General features: G+C 39.5%; 1 protein-coding gene across 6 annotated transcripts in view; it reads left to right on the plus strand.

Moving 5' to 3' along the window:
* The window catches only part of LOC123871810, a 50,237-nt gene that overhangs the window by 15,612 nt on the left and 16,705 nt on the right, over positions 1-17,920 (plus strand). For 4 of the 6 annotated variants that reach the window (XM_045915775.1, XM_045915776.1, XM_045915778.1 and 1 more), the window contains exon 3: positions 17,750-17,773. The exons of the other annotated variants lie outside the window; for them this stretch is intronic. In XM_045915775.1, coding sequence (XP_045771731.1) covers positions 17,750-17,773 — 24 coding nt within the window. The remainder of the gene's footprint in view (positions 1-17,749; positions 17,774-17,920) is intronic. 6 annotated transcript variants of the gene reach the window in all.

The raw sequence follows: 17,920 nt of genomic DNA on the forward strand, positions 1-17,920 counted from the left end.
TCATAAAATGTGCGACAGTGCATGTTTATGAAAAAATATTTTTCTCTGAAATCCTAAGTACGTCCAGATATGGACCTGGCAATATGAGTAATGCCCGTTACCTAAATTGGTTAGGTACCCAATTGAGGGTGAATAGACAATAGTTAATTGTCTGTCTGTACCGATATTATCGTGACACGGTTACGTTCATAAGATCTGCGGCTGTCACAATAATCATAATTGATTTAATTCCATGGGCGTGCACGTTTCAGCAATTTTTTGCTATTAGCTAAATGGATCTTTTCAAGGAATGGGAGGGGTTGCTTTAATTAATTAGTTTCAACTTTCAGCAGTCGATAAGTCTATTGCGTTTTATTATTTTAAGTTTCGTATATGATTTAGTAGGTACCTAACCCGCGAATTCGTTAATGTTATTTTCATTTCAAACTAGTTCCGTCCTCCTCGGATAAATGATTTTTATAAAATTCAAGCAATTCGTACAGGAAATTACTTCCAATAATAGAAAATTCTCATTTCTTTAAATTTCCTTTCTATCATAAGAGATTCTTTGACAGACCTAGCCATTTTTTTCTAAAAGCCATTTTTTTCAGTTTCACGGCTAGCTTCTCACGGCCCAACAGTTTAACCGATTTTGATGAAAGTTGGTACAGAGTTAGCTTACATCCCGGGGATGGACAAAGGCTACTTTTTATCCCGGAAAATCGAAGAGTTCCCACGGGATTCTCAAAGACCCATCCGTTTTACCGATTTATATGAATTTTGGTACAAAGGTAACTTGCGTTCCGGAAATTGACATAAAAAGCTAAATCCACGCGGACGAAGTCGCGGGTATCATCTAGTATAAGTATGTAGAAGTATAGATTAGTGTAGATTAAGCTTAAGGTTCCTTGTATAATTCCTTTGATGACAAATCGAACTTATCCTTATCTAATTTGAAAACGGTAAAACGGATATACAAACAAACAGATGTGCTGTAATTGCTTATCTTAGCCGTGAGTCAGCTCAGCGCCCGAGGCCCACCTGCCGGCTCGTACGTCAACAAATTACGTATGAGAGTTCCCTTGGTGCTGTGTTGTTGTTCACCTAAACTGCGCATAATTGAAAACAGGGAGATCTTTCCTTATCCAATTCATGTTTATCTTTGTATCTGTATGTGTCTTTAGTCTGTTTTTAGGGCTCCGTACCTCAAAAGGAAAAACGGAAACCTTATAGAATCACTTTGTTGTATGTTTGTCTGCCTGCCTGTATGTTTGTCCGTCCGTCCGTCAAGAAAACCTATAGGGTACTTCCCGTTGACCTAGAATCATGAAAGTCAGGTAGGTAGGTCTTATAGCACAAGTAAAGGACCAAAGGTCAAGGAGTACCAAGTGAGGTATCATGTGAAAGGACTTCACTTGTACATTCTAAAACAGATTTCATTTATTTTTATGCGTAATAGTTTTTGATTTATCATGTAGTACCCGAGTACGGAAGCCTCGGTGCGCGAGTCTAATTCGCACTTGGCCGGTTTTTTATTTATCTTGAAGAAAAGGAAAACCATGTACCTACCAACGTAGCTTAATGCTGAATTGCGTAAGGGGCACACTATACGCGGCTGATACGTCCTTATTTCCGTAAACTGATAATCATGATATGATTGAAAAACTTAAGCGCTGGACATAATATGAACGTAAAGTTCGAACCGCTAACTGAAACTTGAGAATAGCTTCTTTCAATTATTTAATTTATTATGCTTTTTATCACAGTTTCCCATTTTAAATCTATTAAATCGGAGCGTCCTGGTAGTATCAACACTAATAGATAGTTACCTACTAGTTTTCCCAGAGAACGAGGTATAAATAGTGTGCCTAACAGGTATAGATTGGATAGCACCTACTTACCTAATTAAAAATTGTTTATGACTATCTATCGCTTAGTATGAAGTCATCAATGATTAATTTCCTCTTCTGTTTGTGATGGATTTGGATGAAATGTAACAGTGCGAAGTCAACGACCTAAGCGGGAAACTGGGACACGGACGATTTTTTCAGCGAGAATTTCGCATTTGTGTACAACTTTCGTAGTATGTGAACAAATTAATTAGTCCTTGGAAAACCAACACTTAGACATTATAGGGTTGATTCCTATTTTATAAAAATGTTTTTAGAAACTGAAACGTCGTGGAAGATTTTAAAGAAAAAAAAACAGGTATAGTATTTCATCTTTTTATGTCAACGTGGCACAACTGGCGCCAAGACCATTCTCATGGCATTGTTTTCCAAACACCTTCAAAATTCCTTGTCATTCTCGGCTTTGAGATGGTTCACATTAAAAACCCTAGTAGACTATGCGCGAGACGTTCACACGACAAACAACCGCGTTGCCATTAACCTAAATCCAAGCTGAATTGAATCTTACGTGATTAGCATAAGGGGTTTTTGAACGCGGATTTATGATTGCCCTGACAGACGTTGCAGTGGGCGCAGTGGCGCTTCGAGTTGGCAGAATGCCCAGAGCGAGCGATCTTAGACCTCCCGTCCCGGTCGCGGCCCACCCACGGCTCTGTCGCTCGCAGCCTCCCCATTACTACTTCAACTAATGCATGGGAACAATATCTCGCTGTTGACCCAGCAATGTATTATTCCAAGGCACTGCCAACGAGTGAGCAAATACAAAGAGCGTAGATATGCGCCCGTGTCACCACTGCGCCTTGCAATCTATCTCGGCTGCATTTCAAACGGGATTTATGCTATGCGATGTCAAGTGATATTCTATTTACATGTACTCCATGTTGTATCGGTGCATTTCTTTAAAGCGCCAGTACACATTGACCCATTTCACAAGTGTCGACCAAAGTGACTAAAAGTTTGTGAATTGCGCCGTGATGCTTTGAGGTTTGCATGAAACCAAGGAGTCTAGTGCTCGCTACATGCATTGACCGAGCTTGTTAGGGCAATGTATACTAGGCTATTTACAATAATTTTGTAACAATTTTTCTATAAAAACTTGTTCAACTTTGGTGCAAGGAAATTTAATACATGAGGTGTTTATGTTGTACTCAGACATAATATGGCAAGCGTGTATTTTGTGATACACGTGGGCAGGCCCACTTCGACAAGTTAAGACTCTGAAGACCTATAATAATATATCCCCATAAAACCCTTGTCACTCCCAGTTTCTTTATTCTATCCCAAACCGCCCTAAATTCAAATATTGGGTCGTCGTAGATATTGACTGATGTTGTAATGATGGAATGACCATCATTACAATGGTCAATATCTACATATTTATTTATAGTTGTCATAGGATTATTTTAGTTTTCTAAATTTATTCTAGCCAATTATATCCACAATGATTGTAACTAATTCTGTTGCGGCATCGATTTCCGTAGGGCAGGGTCCCATTAATTTTATTTTCCCCTTGCAATAAAAGACAAGAGATGTAGGCAATATAGATCTGCTGTAATAGTCTGGACACATCTTAGGAAGTTGTGTATCATACCATAACTGGTCCAAAACTCACCAGTAGCTTTTTCTGAGTCAAATTTGGCTTGGGACAGGAGTTGGCCGGTTCTCCTGGATTCAACCCTTGTGATGAGCATTTCCAACTGTCTCACGATCCATTTTTCATCACACATATTGTATCTAATAAAAGACAAGAGATGTATGCATAACTAATTAGGTGAGTACAAAATAAATATTTGTGAAAACCGACAAACCTTGACAAAGATTGTGATTCAACAGATAAACAGTCATGCGAGATAAGATTCGCTTATCGTTAGCATTGGTCATTGAGGCAGGTCGCTCCATCGTACGGAGGAAAAAATTCAAGGTCGGTGACACCGTCAAATCAACTCGCTATCGTGTTTAGAGGGCCCATTTTAGACGATAGGTTCTACTGTCAGCTTTGCCAGTCACTGCAGTCATTCACGGATAACCTACCGTCTAACGAGATAACTGATGTTTATATGACAATTTTTTTTAAAGTTTTTATTCAGATACAGTTAGCCCTTGACTGCAATCTCGGCTGGTGGTAAGTGATGATGCAGTCTAAGATAGAAGCGGGCTAACCTGGAAGGGGTAGTGGCAATTTTCACTAAACCCATACATCCTTTGGATTCTATACGGCATCGTACCGGAACGCTAAATCGCTTGGCGGCACGGATTTGTCCGTAGGATGGTAACAAGCCACGGCCGAAGCCTCCCACCAGACCAGGCCAGAAATTTAGGAACTAAAATTCCAAACCTTGCTGGTAATCGAACCTGGGACCTCTCACAAATAAGAGTATAGCGCTTACCACTGCGCCAGGAAGACCGCCAGATCTAGGTGATTCTCTCTTGCATCAGCCTTTCATTACTCATGATTAACGGAATTGATTGATGCAGAACCTACCGTCTTGGACCCCTTTTTTTTTTTTTTGTTGACGCTGGGGAATGCATTTACGCATCCCCCCCGGAAGCTAGCCAGCCAGCCGTGAGGCAGCCAGCCAGCTGAGGGAGGGTATGTGGGACTCGCCGGCCGAGAGGCGACCGGAATACCCACTAAACCCCAGCGGCGCTACTGCGCGTCGCCTGGAGACTGGGTCACGGGAACGGCCGAAGCAAACAACCGCGACCCAGCCAGCGACGTCTGCCGAGGCAGACCCTCCACCGGGGACCTGCTCGGTCCCCAACACCGCACCTCCGTGACGCACCAACGAAGTGCGTCCCCCGACCTTGGGACGCGCACGTCGCCCGCGTCCCATCCGCCGCTTCATCCACTGTGCCCTCTGCTAGTCAGAGGGACACGCGGAGAAACCTCCCCCCCTGCCAGGTCATTAGCCATAGCCAACAATATCTCCGAAGAGAAATTATTAGCCATGTTACCGGGGCGCACCGGCCCGAACACTGCTCTTCCCCTCGGACGCATCCAAAAGGGACCAGCAGCATCCAGGCACACTGGGAGGTTACCTGGCTGGCGCCCCACCGTCTTGGACCCCTTAAGAAATTGTTACGATCACAATTGTTTGGTTTGTCCTTCAATCACGCCCCAGCGGAGCAACGGATTGACGTGATTATTTGCATGGATGTAGTTAAAAACCTGGAATATGACATAGGCTACTTTTTATTCGAAAAATCAAAGAGTTCCCCTTTTTAAAAACCTACAACTAGTCATAGGTTCGAATAACAAATAAACCCGCAAAGCACTTTCATCACGAAATATTCTAGCATTTCATGCGGGTAGGAACTGCTTTTGAACACACACTGACAAAGTTATGCAATCTATTGCTATGACGCGATTAGAAAATAGAATCACGCACACGATAATAACTCACACTCTCTTGAATGACACGTACATATACTTTTTTGAACCCCATGATCTGGTAGTTACGTTGATGGTTGTGTAGAATTTTGCCCTATAATAAACGTGGAAAGTTAAAAACATATGAAAATACTCAAAGGTTTACTTATTTAAATTAAATCAAACTGGGTCTATAAAAAAAGTAAACCGTATTTATATGTATTGAATTTATTGTTTTGCTCTTTTTCCTCCACTAAGGCATCCACTCCGACTTTTCGGAAATTGGTTGTTGGATATTCAATTACAAAGTTGCCAGCGTTCGCTTTCGCTCTTTCGCAGTGCTATTACTCGTTCATAATACTGACTCCATTTTGCATTATCTTTGCTTAGGCGATTAACACCAACTCTGATGATGAGCTCATTATTGGCGTAGACGCTCTTCTGGCGTCCGTGTTCCTTGGCATGTGTAACTTAAAAGTACTTTGAAGGTGTGGAGTGTAGAGGTAGGCGCACGGCATCCGTATATAAAATGTGTCCGTTGTGCTTAATAAGGGTGGCGCTACAGTAGCCAGTGGGTAAATTTTCAAAAAAGCGGCAAATTTAAAATAGGGAAATAAACTACGCCACTGCGTAAATTGTTGAGGTATGGTATACTGGACTGTCACTTATTATAGTACGCGACAGTTCGAGATGGCAATCGGGGTATGAGGTGAGAGGACGCCCCGCACACCCGCACGTAACCCATACGTGGTTAGCGCGGGGGTTGTGCGGGTGTGCGGGGCGTCCCCACCGCGATGCTTTCCGGCATGATTGTCGTCAAGCCCAATAAGCCTATCCTGTAATAAAATTTTCCATGCATTTTCATTTTAAATTAACTTTGATGGCGAGTTTTTACGCAAAAAATCGAGGGCCGTGATATAAATCAATCATGGCCACGAAATAGATAAATCAGTTGGTCCTTTAATCACGGTCTATTACGTCCCGTCATGTAATAAAAAAATATTGAAGTATACAAACGCATGCAATAAATGTGCCCCTCATAATTTTCATATTCCCAGCACGACAGGCCCCTTAGCGGAACTCAAACGGTTGGGGCTTTTAACACCCCCGTCTTTACCCGTAATTGCGTTATTCAGACGCGCTCGTGAGCTTGATGGCATTCTGCAGCCTGGGATACAAAGTATGCTTGTCATGTCTCACACTGTAACTAATTACAAGTGTACAATAGGTCGTACATTATTGTTTTACTTCTCACAAAATAATTGCGAATATTGATGCTAGATATTCAGTTATTTTAGCGGAACAGAAACGGTTGGGGCTTTTAACACCCCCGTGTTTACCCGTACTTGCGTTGTTCAGACGCGCTCACTAGCTTGATGACAACTCTGCAACCGGGTTACAAAGTACATACACTATGCTTGTCACATATCGCAATGCCACTAATTACAAGGTACATAGGTCGTACATTATTGCCTTATTTCCGAAAAATAGTTGCGTCAGTAAATATTGATGCAAGATATTCAGCTTTTTCAGTAGAAATGAAACTCCCGCCTCTACACGTAATTGCATTGTGCAGAGTTCAGACCCGTTCGTCAGCTTGATGACGTTCTGCAGCCCGAGCTACGAAGTAAACTGTCACATCTCACTCTATACTAATTACTAAAGAATGGTAGATCTGATTGACGTCACCATTAATGTAGGAGGAATCTACCTTCGTCACCAATGCCAGCATATTTGCCCAATACATTGGCTTTGACTGACTGAATATTTTCTATTTATACAAGATATTTGCCGGCATGGCGTCCTAGCATGTTCCCGCTTAGGTTCCCAACTCACCGAGTCCCTCTCCTACAAGTTTCTAAAACGTACTTGTTAATGCGAAATATTTGATATTTTCTGAAATATTATACACAAAACGTTAGCTTCTATTTCTTACAGTTTATTTCTCCTCTTCCCCAAGTAACGCTCTTTCAATGGTGCTTTGGTTTATTAAGCTGTAATTTGTGCGATACATTTTTTGCGAGAAAATATGCATTGACTATGTTTTTGTGTGCAAAATGCAAATGAATGAGCATTAATAGTTATCAATAGGTACAATGATCTCATAAGCCATAATATATTTAATTTCACTTGGGAGGGTATAGCTAGATATAGCTCTAGAATCGTCAAATGTCATTCAAGTTGTAACAAAATACCACGTGTTCGGAATGCTCTACCAAGAAAAGGTATCTTGTGTTTACAATTTGAGATAGTGTTTTGCCAACAGTGAAATGGGAATTTTATTTGCATATCGTTATCTGTGTATATTTTAAAGCGAAAGTAATAATTCTATGTTGAAGCGAAAATAATATATGTAAAAGGATACCTACTGACTGACTGAAATATCATGAAATCAACGTACATCAACATAGGTACAGCTTAAAACGCTGGATATGACACCTTGAGATTAAAATGTTTGTAGGTTTTCTATACAAAGTAGAAAACCTACAAGAAGTAAGGAAAGGATCCTCTAAGAAAGAACATGTAGAAAATCCACAATAGTGAAACCGGGCGGGCGGTGGAAATAACCACTACCTAACGAAATAGTTTGGTTTTAGTATTTTTATCAGTGTTTCTGTAAGGTTAAATCTATATGATTAACTTTATGAGTTGTGACTTGTGACATTGAAATCGTAACGAGACGACGCGACGCGCAAAATGTATTTTGTGACGTCAATCTAAACAGTTATTTTATGAGAAGGCGTCATTTTTTACGTCGTTAGAGGGTTAGGTAGTCTAATTTTTATATTACAGAGATCTCTTTTATTCCTGAGACTTTCGCGTTGATTTAAACTTTACAAAGGACCCTTTTTGGGATTTCTTTAAATCGTTTCTTCGTTTTTTAGTGAAGTTTTGATACAAGTACGTATTTAGACAGAACCTAAGTGCAAAATCTTAGTTTCGTTTATCACACTAATATTATAAAGGCGAAAGTGTGTGTGTGTGTGTGTGTGTGTGTGTGTGTGTGTGTGTGCGTGCGTGCGTGCGTGCGTGCGTGCGTGCGTGCGTGCGTGCGTGCGTGCGTGCGTGCGTGCGTGCGTGCGTGCGTGCGTGCGTGCGTGCGTGCGTGCGTGTGTGTGTTACTCCTTCACGCAAAAACTACTGGACGGCTTTGGCTGTAATTGAGAATGGAGATAGATAATATCCTGGATTAGCACATAGGCTACTTTTTATCCCGGAAAATCAAAGAGTTCCCGCGGGATTTCAAAAAACCTAAATCCGCGCGGGCGAAGTCGCGGGCATCGGCTAGTGTTTTATAGAAAAGCCCTGATGGTAAATCGTTCGCCTTCAAAATGGTGTCCAAATCGAAAAAGCAGATATATTTAATATTGTTTATTGATAATAATGATATGGATATGATATTCACGCCATAAAACAAAGCACCCAAAGAAGGAGCGTTTATTGACTAGACTTATCGACACTTGAAAGGGAACACGTGGTCCGCAATTATAGTGTATGAGTCAGAGATGCGCCCGCGCACGCTGCAACCCGCATCGGCACTTTATGAGACGTTTCATTCTAGCTGACGCGGTCCGTGGTCGCCCGTACGGCAGGATATGATTGCAATAAGATCGTTCTATTTATAAACATTCTTATCTCTGTAGCTGTGACTAATGCTAATGATGTACGGAATTTGATTCTCTGAATTACATCACAACTTACGTCGAAGAAACTTTCCTCTGGTATATTGATGCCTGATTTTCTTCCCCTCTTGTTATTCCTGGTCTTTTCTGTCACGTTTCCACCCGATTTTTATTTTTCTCAAAATTACAGTGACTATACGGTCCAAGAGATAGACAAAAAAATACTAAATTTCTGCTGAAAATGTTCTCAGGCGGCGGTATTGAGGACAGACAAAAATTACGAACTTACGACAGACTTTACGATTTTTTTTTGCGGTCTACCTACGGTGATAATTACTTGTCTCTAGTGACCACAGCTTCCTAGATGCTGATTCCTAGTTTCTTACAAGTAACCCACCTTCTTGTTTGCATACTCTTAGTATAAAAATCGGTAACAGTTTAGTAATATTTGTTTTTTCATTTGTTTTGTAGTAGCGCCCAATTATAGGTTAGACCCGTTAGAGAAATCTAGATTGAACTGTAAAAGAAATTAGAATCGAATCAAGTCGAGCTTTAAAATCATTAACTAACAATAACAAGTAATCATCAAGTACTAACTAATTAAAACAATGAAACTCAATATCAAAACGTTTTCATATTCAATTAGTACTAATTAAACTTGTGGCTTCAGATAATTTGTGGTTTATTGAATGGAAATTGTTTCCATTGTTGTATTGAAAATAATCTTTTATCCTAAAAAACAGAGATGGACATTATTGCTACTTTTAAATCATTTGCATCTGGTGAAATTATTTTTTTCTTCACAATAATCTCGCAGGTAATTTTTCCATTTTCGCACTTACTACATAAATTTAACTAGGAATTATTAAAATCAAAATCAAAAGCGCAAAAATTTTCATAGGTAGTGTTTCAGAGAAAGTGATTCATTCGCATTTATAATCTTTTGTAAATGTAGTAAACAATTGTAAGAGCAAAAATTCACGAAAATTAATCCATTTTAACTAGATGTTTTTCTATTTTTAACTTAAAGCGATGCAAGTGTCGTCGCTTGCACAATCTTTAACGTTATAGCTGGAGTCTGACCATGCGTGCGCGAAATTAATTAAAAAAAGAGGGATTAATTTAATTTAATCATTCTTAGCCCAAGATCTCAGTAGCTACAGAGTCTACAGACTAGCAGATATTATGCGAACTTTGAAGGTACATACAAACACTATTCTATCCCACACATTTTGTTTCTCAGAAAATAAGTAAGGTTTGGCTGAACGGGGATCCTGCCCTATTTCAAGCTTGGTGTGATTTTTCACATGCTATTTTAAGTAAGGTAGCTAGTTAGTTACATAACATATTATTATTATGAAAAACTTTTTGACGTGATTTTTCACATGCTACCTGTGAAATGGTCCATAAAAAGAGTCGTATTGTGAGTGTGGAAACATCCCGACCTCTGGATACCCGTCACGAATGACACAATCGTCGTTTATTGCCCGCCCAACCCGTTTGCGACACTAGGGGCCCGCCCACGACTTCGCCCGTATGCCTATCATGTTTTATTGCGCGCTTACAAGTTATAACAAGAAGAAAATAAATAGGAAAATAAACAATTATTAAATTATCGATTAACTTAGTTTGTCCTAAATTCTTATATTCTTGTATCTTGAACGACTACGTTGAGGTGCAAACCTTGAACAAGCCTTGCGAGTTACGGTCCGATGGTTAAAAGATGAGGGCAGATCCGTGTCAAAAATTGCTGGACACACTCTTCGAAACGCGTGTTACTATGGACTAACTATGGGCCTCATAAGAAAGTTCAAAGTTACTCAGCAGGCCATGGAGAGAGCTAAGTTTAAAATTTATCTACGTGTTCCGTAGGAGAACGAGAATAACCAACATAGTTCAACAGGTTGCGAAGCTGAAGTGGCAATGGGCAGGGTAGTAGAGGTACATAGTTCGAAAAACCGATAGACGTTAGGGTCCCAAAGAGCTAAAATGGCGACCTCTTGGAAGACCTCTCAGTAGGTGGACAGACGACATCAAACTCGTCACAGGGAGCCGCTGCTCGCTGGATTCAAGTGGCGCAAGACCGTGGTGTCGTGTGGAAGTCTCTACAAGATACCTATGTCCAGCAGTGGACGTCTGTCAGTTGATAATGATGATGATGATGACTATCTGATACTCCGAAATACTACCTACCCTTATAATGATGTGTATCCGCCCGCAAAATTATGTGTTAATTACCACGCATTTGGCAGCATGGTTTATAATTAACTCGCGTCATTTTCGCAATACCTACACTTACTTGCAAAAATCTCGAGGAGACATCAGCGTCAATGTCCACACCGCTATTCGAATTATTTTGGCACGAAAACAATGTCGTTAATATTGATACTATTTTTGTCGGGAATTCACGTGTAGGTATATCAACCGAGAAATGCATTATATCCCTGTAAAAGTACATTTACGATGTCATTTTTTTCTTTTAAAGCACATAAAGGTCACCGTATTTTTCGTGGCGCAATATACTGTTTCAACCTAGTAATCTTCTTCGTCTCAACGATATTATGTTCTTAGTATTTTATTCAAGTGTTTGCTTTATATTCAAGGTCCATATTTGCTATTACATATGTATTTACTTACTTTAAAGTACTAGATAATGCCGTATGAATTCAAAATTTTTAAAAATCCCTCCTGGTACCTCTTCGATTTTGCGAGACTTAAATAGCCTATGTCACTCTCCAGATCTTTAACTGTATCAATGTGAGAAATCACGTCGATACCTTGCTCTGTTTTGGTTGCGGCATGATTGTAGGACCACACACTTAAGGTGCCCACGCACTTGAACTGAACTACAGCTGAACTGCGCGTCGCGTCAGCGCCCCGCACGATATTCTCTCCAGCCGCGATGCGCGTACGTCACTGCCGCGCGGCAGTTAACATTTTTATAATACTCGTATGTGTTGGTAAGATTCTGTGTAAGTTATAGTTTTTTCGTTGAGTAATCATCCCAATATATATATATATTATATACACATATTTATTAGCCAATAATTATAAATTAACTGTTAGTACTGTGTATGTGAATTGTGAAGGAACAGTAAAGATTATGTTTAGATCTAGAGTTGTAAACCTGTCAATAAATGTAAAATAAACTCTTGTTTACTTTCCATGAACACAGTTCCACTGTGCATTCATTCATTGTGTGCAAATTGCATCTATAAACGTTTACTACTTCATTGTTTGGCACACGATGGTTCCCCTGAATCGTTAATACCATTGTGCAAACACCATGATTGTCTACTGTTCATGTTTTGCTCCGTTGTGTAACGGCGGCTTCCTTAAAAGGCAAGTCTCTCTCATTGTTAGGGTTCCGTACCCGAAGGTTGCCAGGGAGACGCTATTACTAAGCCTCCGCTGTCCGTCCGTCTGTCCGTCTGTCAGCGGCGTAATAGTTAAAGAGTTGAAACTTTCACGTGCTTTCACAGAGTGTAAATTCTATTCCCACTGTAACAACAAATATTAAATAATTCAAAATGGCCGCCATGCCAATCAAAAATAAATAAAAAATACATAGTGTTATATATCTCATGCGTTACTTCTAGGTAGATAGGTAACGTATCATGTAGGATGGTACCGACTACGGAACCCTTCGTGTACGAGTGCGACTCGTACGTGAACGGTTTTTGCTATGAATCGCCCGTTTCACTTGTTACTTTGTCCTCTGTTTTTAGAGGCATGTTTGCTAATTGGTGTTTTGAGACCAACAACCTTGAAATGCACAAGATATTCTTAAAATCCATGAGATTTGTGCTCGTATCTTACAGCTATGCTGCCGCCATTGCATACCTTCAAATATTCCCATTTCAGTCTGAACCTACATGTTTTTTTCGTGTTTGCCATCCACCTAAGCGGAGAGGAGAGAAGATGTGTACAGTCAACCAATAAGATTTTTAAGGATGACGTGATAATTTTTTCGCGTCATCTATTAGAGTCTGGATTGGTCGGCTGAACAGTGAACACATCTCCTCTCCTCTCCGTTTAGATTGATACCGGGCCACACAGCGATCGGCGATTAAGTTGCTTTTCGGAAGCTAGATGCTACATAATTAAAACGCGATGTAGTATCGAAACAATCGCTAAACGCGCGATTTCAATTGGCAGAATTTATGGTATTTTTGCTTCAGCATTGCATTTTTTAACCAATAGCGAGAGAGTCTCGGCCAATCAGAGATGATTGCGATCGTCTCGTTGAGCCCCTGAATTATATGGTAGACAAGTAATGTACCTACGTGGAGACAAACCATTATGGACCGGATAAAAACGTTAGTAAATAATTAATCATAAATAGGACATTTCAATGGGTAGTATTATATAAAATTATTTCAATCAGACAACCTTCAGATTAGTAGAACTGCGCAAAAAGAAGTTATTTAATAATTTTCTTGTTCAATAAGAACGTAATGTTTCGTTGCCCTCTAGAAATAACCAGAAAGCCTAGCTGCCAGCGGCGGTGCTTGAACTAGTTTCATGATGAGCTATTGTGGTGTGTTTTTTTTCAACTAAATTGCCATAGACGACGGCAATTTTCTATTTGACACCTTTTATTTCGCTTCTATTTTTATTTACTCTTTTTTTAGAAACTCAATTATTTCATACCAATTACGCTTAAAAATGTACTTTATTTCTATGGAAATCAAAACGACGATTATTTTTTTTAAATCTTTATTTTTTTGGGACTTTTGTCCGACACGGGCACGCCAGCCCCATCGTAACCTAAATTACAATTACAATTACATTCTAAATAACATAGTGGAATGCAACAGATACAAGTGGAGAGATATTACTGCCTATGCAGAAATACATCAATAATAGACTTGAATCCTTCTGCAGCTGTCGGTGCACTTAACAGACTCGTAAAACTACCTATGTCAAATCTATTAATGCTATATCTCTGCACAAGACTCTCTCTCTGCACGCTGTATCTGCTACATTCCACTAGTACGTGCTGGACATCATCTGTCGTACCACAAATATCACAATTGTCAGAATCAGCTTTTTTCATTAAAAATGCGAATTTCTTAGAAGGATAGTGCCCAGAACGCAAACTATGAGCTACAACTATATATTCGTTTTGTTTGGCCTTTTTAAATGGGACTAGATGATGTCCTTAACTTCATAGGTTTTTACAAACCCCGTGGTAATTCTTTAATTTTCCGAGACTAAAAGTAGCCTATTTAATTATGAGGTCTCCCTCTTCTGTTCTTTAACTATAGTATAGTATGGGTATATATCCACGCAAAGAATCACGTTGATCCATTGCTCCGTCGTCACGTGATTGAAGAACAAAACATCAAGAAAACGCACTTTCGCATTATAATCCTATTGATAGAATAATATCCCCGAGAGGAGCATATTCTTAAACAGAAAGTTGCAACTTGACTCTAATCGAATGCTCCAATTAAATCACCTAAGACACCCGAAATTTTTAAAGAAAGCGCTCGCGATAATATCACCCTAAATGATTTTCAAAGAAGTTTATCTTTTTTTTTTTATTCACTATAGGTAAGCGCTTGACCACAATCACACCTGATGGGAAGTGATGATGTGGTCTAAGATGGGACGCGTTTACCTAGAAGGTGCCTATTCACTCTTGTTTTAAAGATACCCGGATTGTAATTAATCTCTCTTAATTGTTGTTCTTCTCTAAAATATATAAAAGGAAATTAAGACTGACTGACTGATTTATCGATAGCTCAACTACTGGCGGATCAGATATCTAAATATAAGACTAAAAGGCATGCAGATATCCATTATGACGTAGACATCCGCTAAGAAAGGATTTTTGAAAATTCAACTCCTAAGGGGGTAAAATAGGGTTTTGGTGTACTCCACGCGGGCGAAGTCGCGGTCATAAGCTATTTATTAACCCCCGACCCAACAAGAGAGGTGTTATAAGTTTGACGTGTTTATCTGTGTATCTGTCTGTGGCATCGTAGCTCCTAAACTAATGAACCGATTTTAATTTATTTTTTTTATTTGAAAGGTGGCTTGATCGAGAGTGTTCTTAGCTATAATCCAAGAAAATCGGTTCTGCCGTTTGAAAGTTATCAGCTCTTTTCTAGTTATTCTAACCTTCTTGTCAGGAGAGTTATTTTGTAATTTACACTTGTTAATAAAACTTTTACGTGACTCGGAAATTACGTTGGTAGTAGGTGCCTTACAACAGAGTGACAAAAGAGGTAACAAGACAGCTGTCCCCATTCACACGGGTGACGGGTTCGCGTGCGGTAAGAGGTCTTTACGCGCTCGTCGAGACAAGATAAAGATGTTCAATTTACACATCGCCTACCGCATTGATTCATTTAGTTTCAATCTGAAAGATTTTGCACATGTTGCTAGACGCAGCGAACCGATCACCTTACAAACTAAATGAAAATTAAGTATAAACAAAGATTTAGAATAATCATTTTTGTTTTCAAGTTCCTTAAATTATTGCCATAGATACGTATGTATATGAAACCCACAATAATTTAACTGTTGCAATACGTGTCGATCGCAATCAGCAATCACCTCTGATTGGTTAACTATTTCTTACCATTGGCTAAGATACCTACTCTGTTGCAGCCTTAGCCATGCTAAATTCAACAAAACAACAATTAAAATTTTAGCAATGTCGTAATAACAAATTTTGTCTCAAGAATTTTCGTCGTTCAGCAAATATATAAAGATACAGCGTTCTTATGTTTCGATACGCATCCTCCCACATCCTGCCTTGGTGAAAAAGCGGTGTTAAAAAGTAACAATACCTAATTAACAAATTCAAAACAAATCTGCTCTAGGTCAAATTGCAGCTTATTGCATACTTAATGATTGATTGATCCCTTTTTAAAGGATCCAACTTGTTAAAGTATACCATCTCGGCTGAAAGAGACGTTTATGGCGTGATCTAGGCAATCCTCAGGAATGAGTCAAAGGCCAAATCTTCGACTAATGCCTATAAAATTTTTGGTGATTCGGTGTCAAAGTTAGTCAAAGGCTGAATCTTTGATTGAATTTTTGGCCCAGTATAAAGTTAGTTATAAATAATCAAGTTTGTGTCTATTCCATCGGCAGTCGAGACACTAATAATTCATTCAGAAATAGATATTTAATTTTGGTCACAATGATATCCAAAAAAAAAATTAGTTCCGCCAATTTCGTGGAGGTGCGGCGTGAACGAATCAAACGGCCATGAACATTGAATGCCCCATTATGTTGTTGGCAATTTGAAAACTGACTCATCGCGATCAATCTTACCTTGTCTATTGCGGGGTGTTTCCTGCAGAACTACGAGTACAACTTTACAACAGCCTAGCAGAGGTGCCCGACATTCCTCTACCCGACATACCTACTTAGTAAAATATGATTGATTTGCTACTCTTCAAGATTACTGGATGTGTCCTTAGACCTTACTCCTTTAGCTATTAGTTGACTTGACTTGAGTATGAATCATTCTTTTCATTTATTACTTATGCCAATCAGCATGAATCTTGAAAATAACATACTGAACTGATAGGTACATTTACTTTATTTATGACTAGCTGATGCCCGCGACTTCGTTCGTGTGGATGTAGTTTTTTAAAAATCCCGTGGGAACTCTTTGATTTTCCGGGATAAAAAGTAGCCTATGTGCTAATCCAGAGTATAATCTATCTCCATTCTAAATTTCAGCCCAATCCATCCAGTACTTTTAGCGTGAAGGAGTAACAAACATACACACACACACATACAAACTTTCGCCTTTATAATATTAGTGTGATAGTAAAAAAAGTCACCATATTGTACCTAGTACCTACCTACTGTATCTAACCCCAAATGATCTGCTGAAAAAAGTCCTATGCCAAAAAGTCGACCAGAATTTTATGCTGCAGTGGCAATATATTTCGGCTTCAAACCCCGTATCTCGAGAATGGATCAGATAATAGATCTATTTATAATTTATCTACCAGATAATTTATCTATGAATTTGTGAGCATTAGCTAGTAGTTAGATCTATCGAGCACGCCAACCTAACAAATCATCAAGGAGTAGGTAAATAAATAATTTCACACGCACGAGCATGAAAAAGTCCTTGTTAAAGTTCACACTTACGTCATGCAATTATCGCCGTTATATCATAATTACAGGAACGCCAGCATGGCAGCAACTTGAATGAATAATATTCTCTCCAAAAGTGAATTTTTAGGGTTCCGTGCTTCAAAGAGGAATCCTTATAGGATCACTTCGTTGTCTGTCAGTCTGTCTGTCCAGCTTGTCAAGAAAATCTATAGGGTACTTCCCGCTGACTTAAAATCATGAAAGGTGGGTTTACGACCTCCCTGGTGCAGTGCGCCGAAGTCTTATTACTGGGAGGTCCCGGGTTCGATTCCCGGCAGGGGTTTGGAATTTTATAATTTCTAAAAATCTGGTCTGATCTGGTGGGAGGCTTCGGCCGTAGCTACTTACCACCATGCTGGCAAAGCCGTGCTGCGAAGCGATTTAGCGCTCGGGTACGATGCCGTGTAGAAACCAAAGGGGCATGGGTTTAATTAAAACTGCCATACCGCTTTCAGGTTTGGTTCCATCTTAGACTGTATCATCACTTACCACCGGATGAGATTGCAGTCAAGGGCGAACTTGTATCTAAATAAAAATAAATAAAAAATAAGTATGCAGCGGACTTGAAGCGACGTCCAGTAAACTTGACGGTGTATGACTATCATTTGATTTGATGCTACTTCAAGTCCGCTGCAAGCTTAACGGTAAACTTGATCGTGTATGTGACCATTACATATGTTACCATTATTCATCATCATAATTCATAACTCAGGAATTTGTTTTCTGTTGTGCAGCCGAACGAAGGAGCGGACAATCAGGTAGTCATCTGTGTGTTGTTAACGTCATGTGTTATCATTCTGTAACTATGTTTGTGTTGTCTTTAGTGAATGTCTTGTTTGTGTTTTGTGTTACTTACATGGCACCATGTTTTTGTGGACCGAGTATATATCTACTACATTCAATTA

The sequence above is a fragment of the Maniola jurtina genome, chromosome 14 (genome assembly GCF_905333055.1).
Source record: "Maniola jurtina chromosome 14, ilManJurt1.1, whole genome shotgun sequence".
NCBI classification, from domain to species: domain Eukaryota; kingdom Metazoa; phylum Arthropoda; class Insecta; order Lepidoptera; family Nymphalidae; genus Maniola; species Maniola jurtina.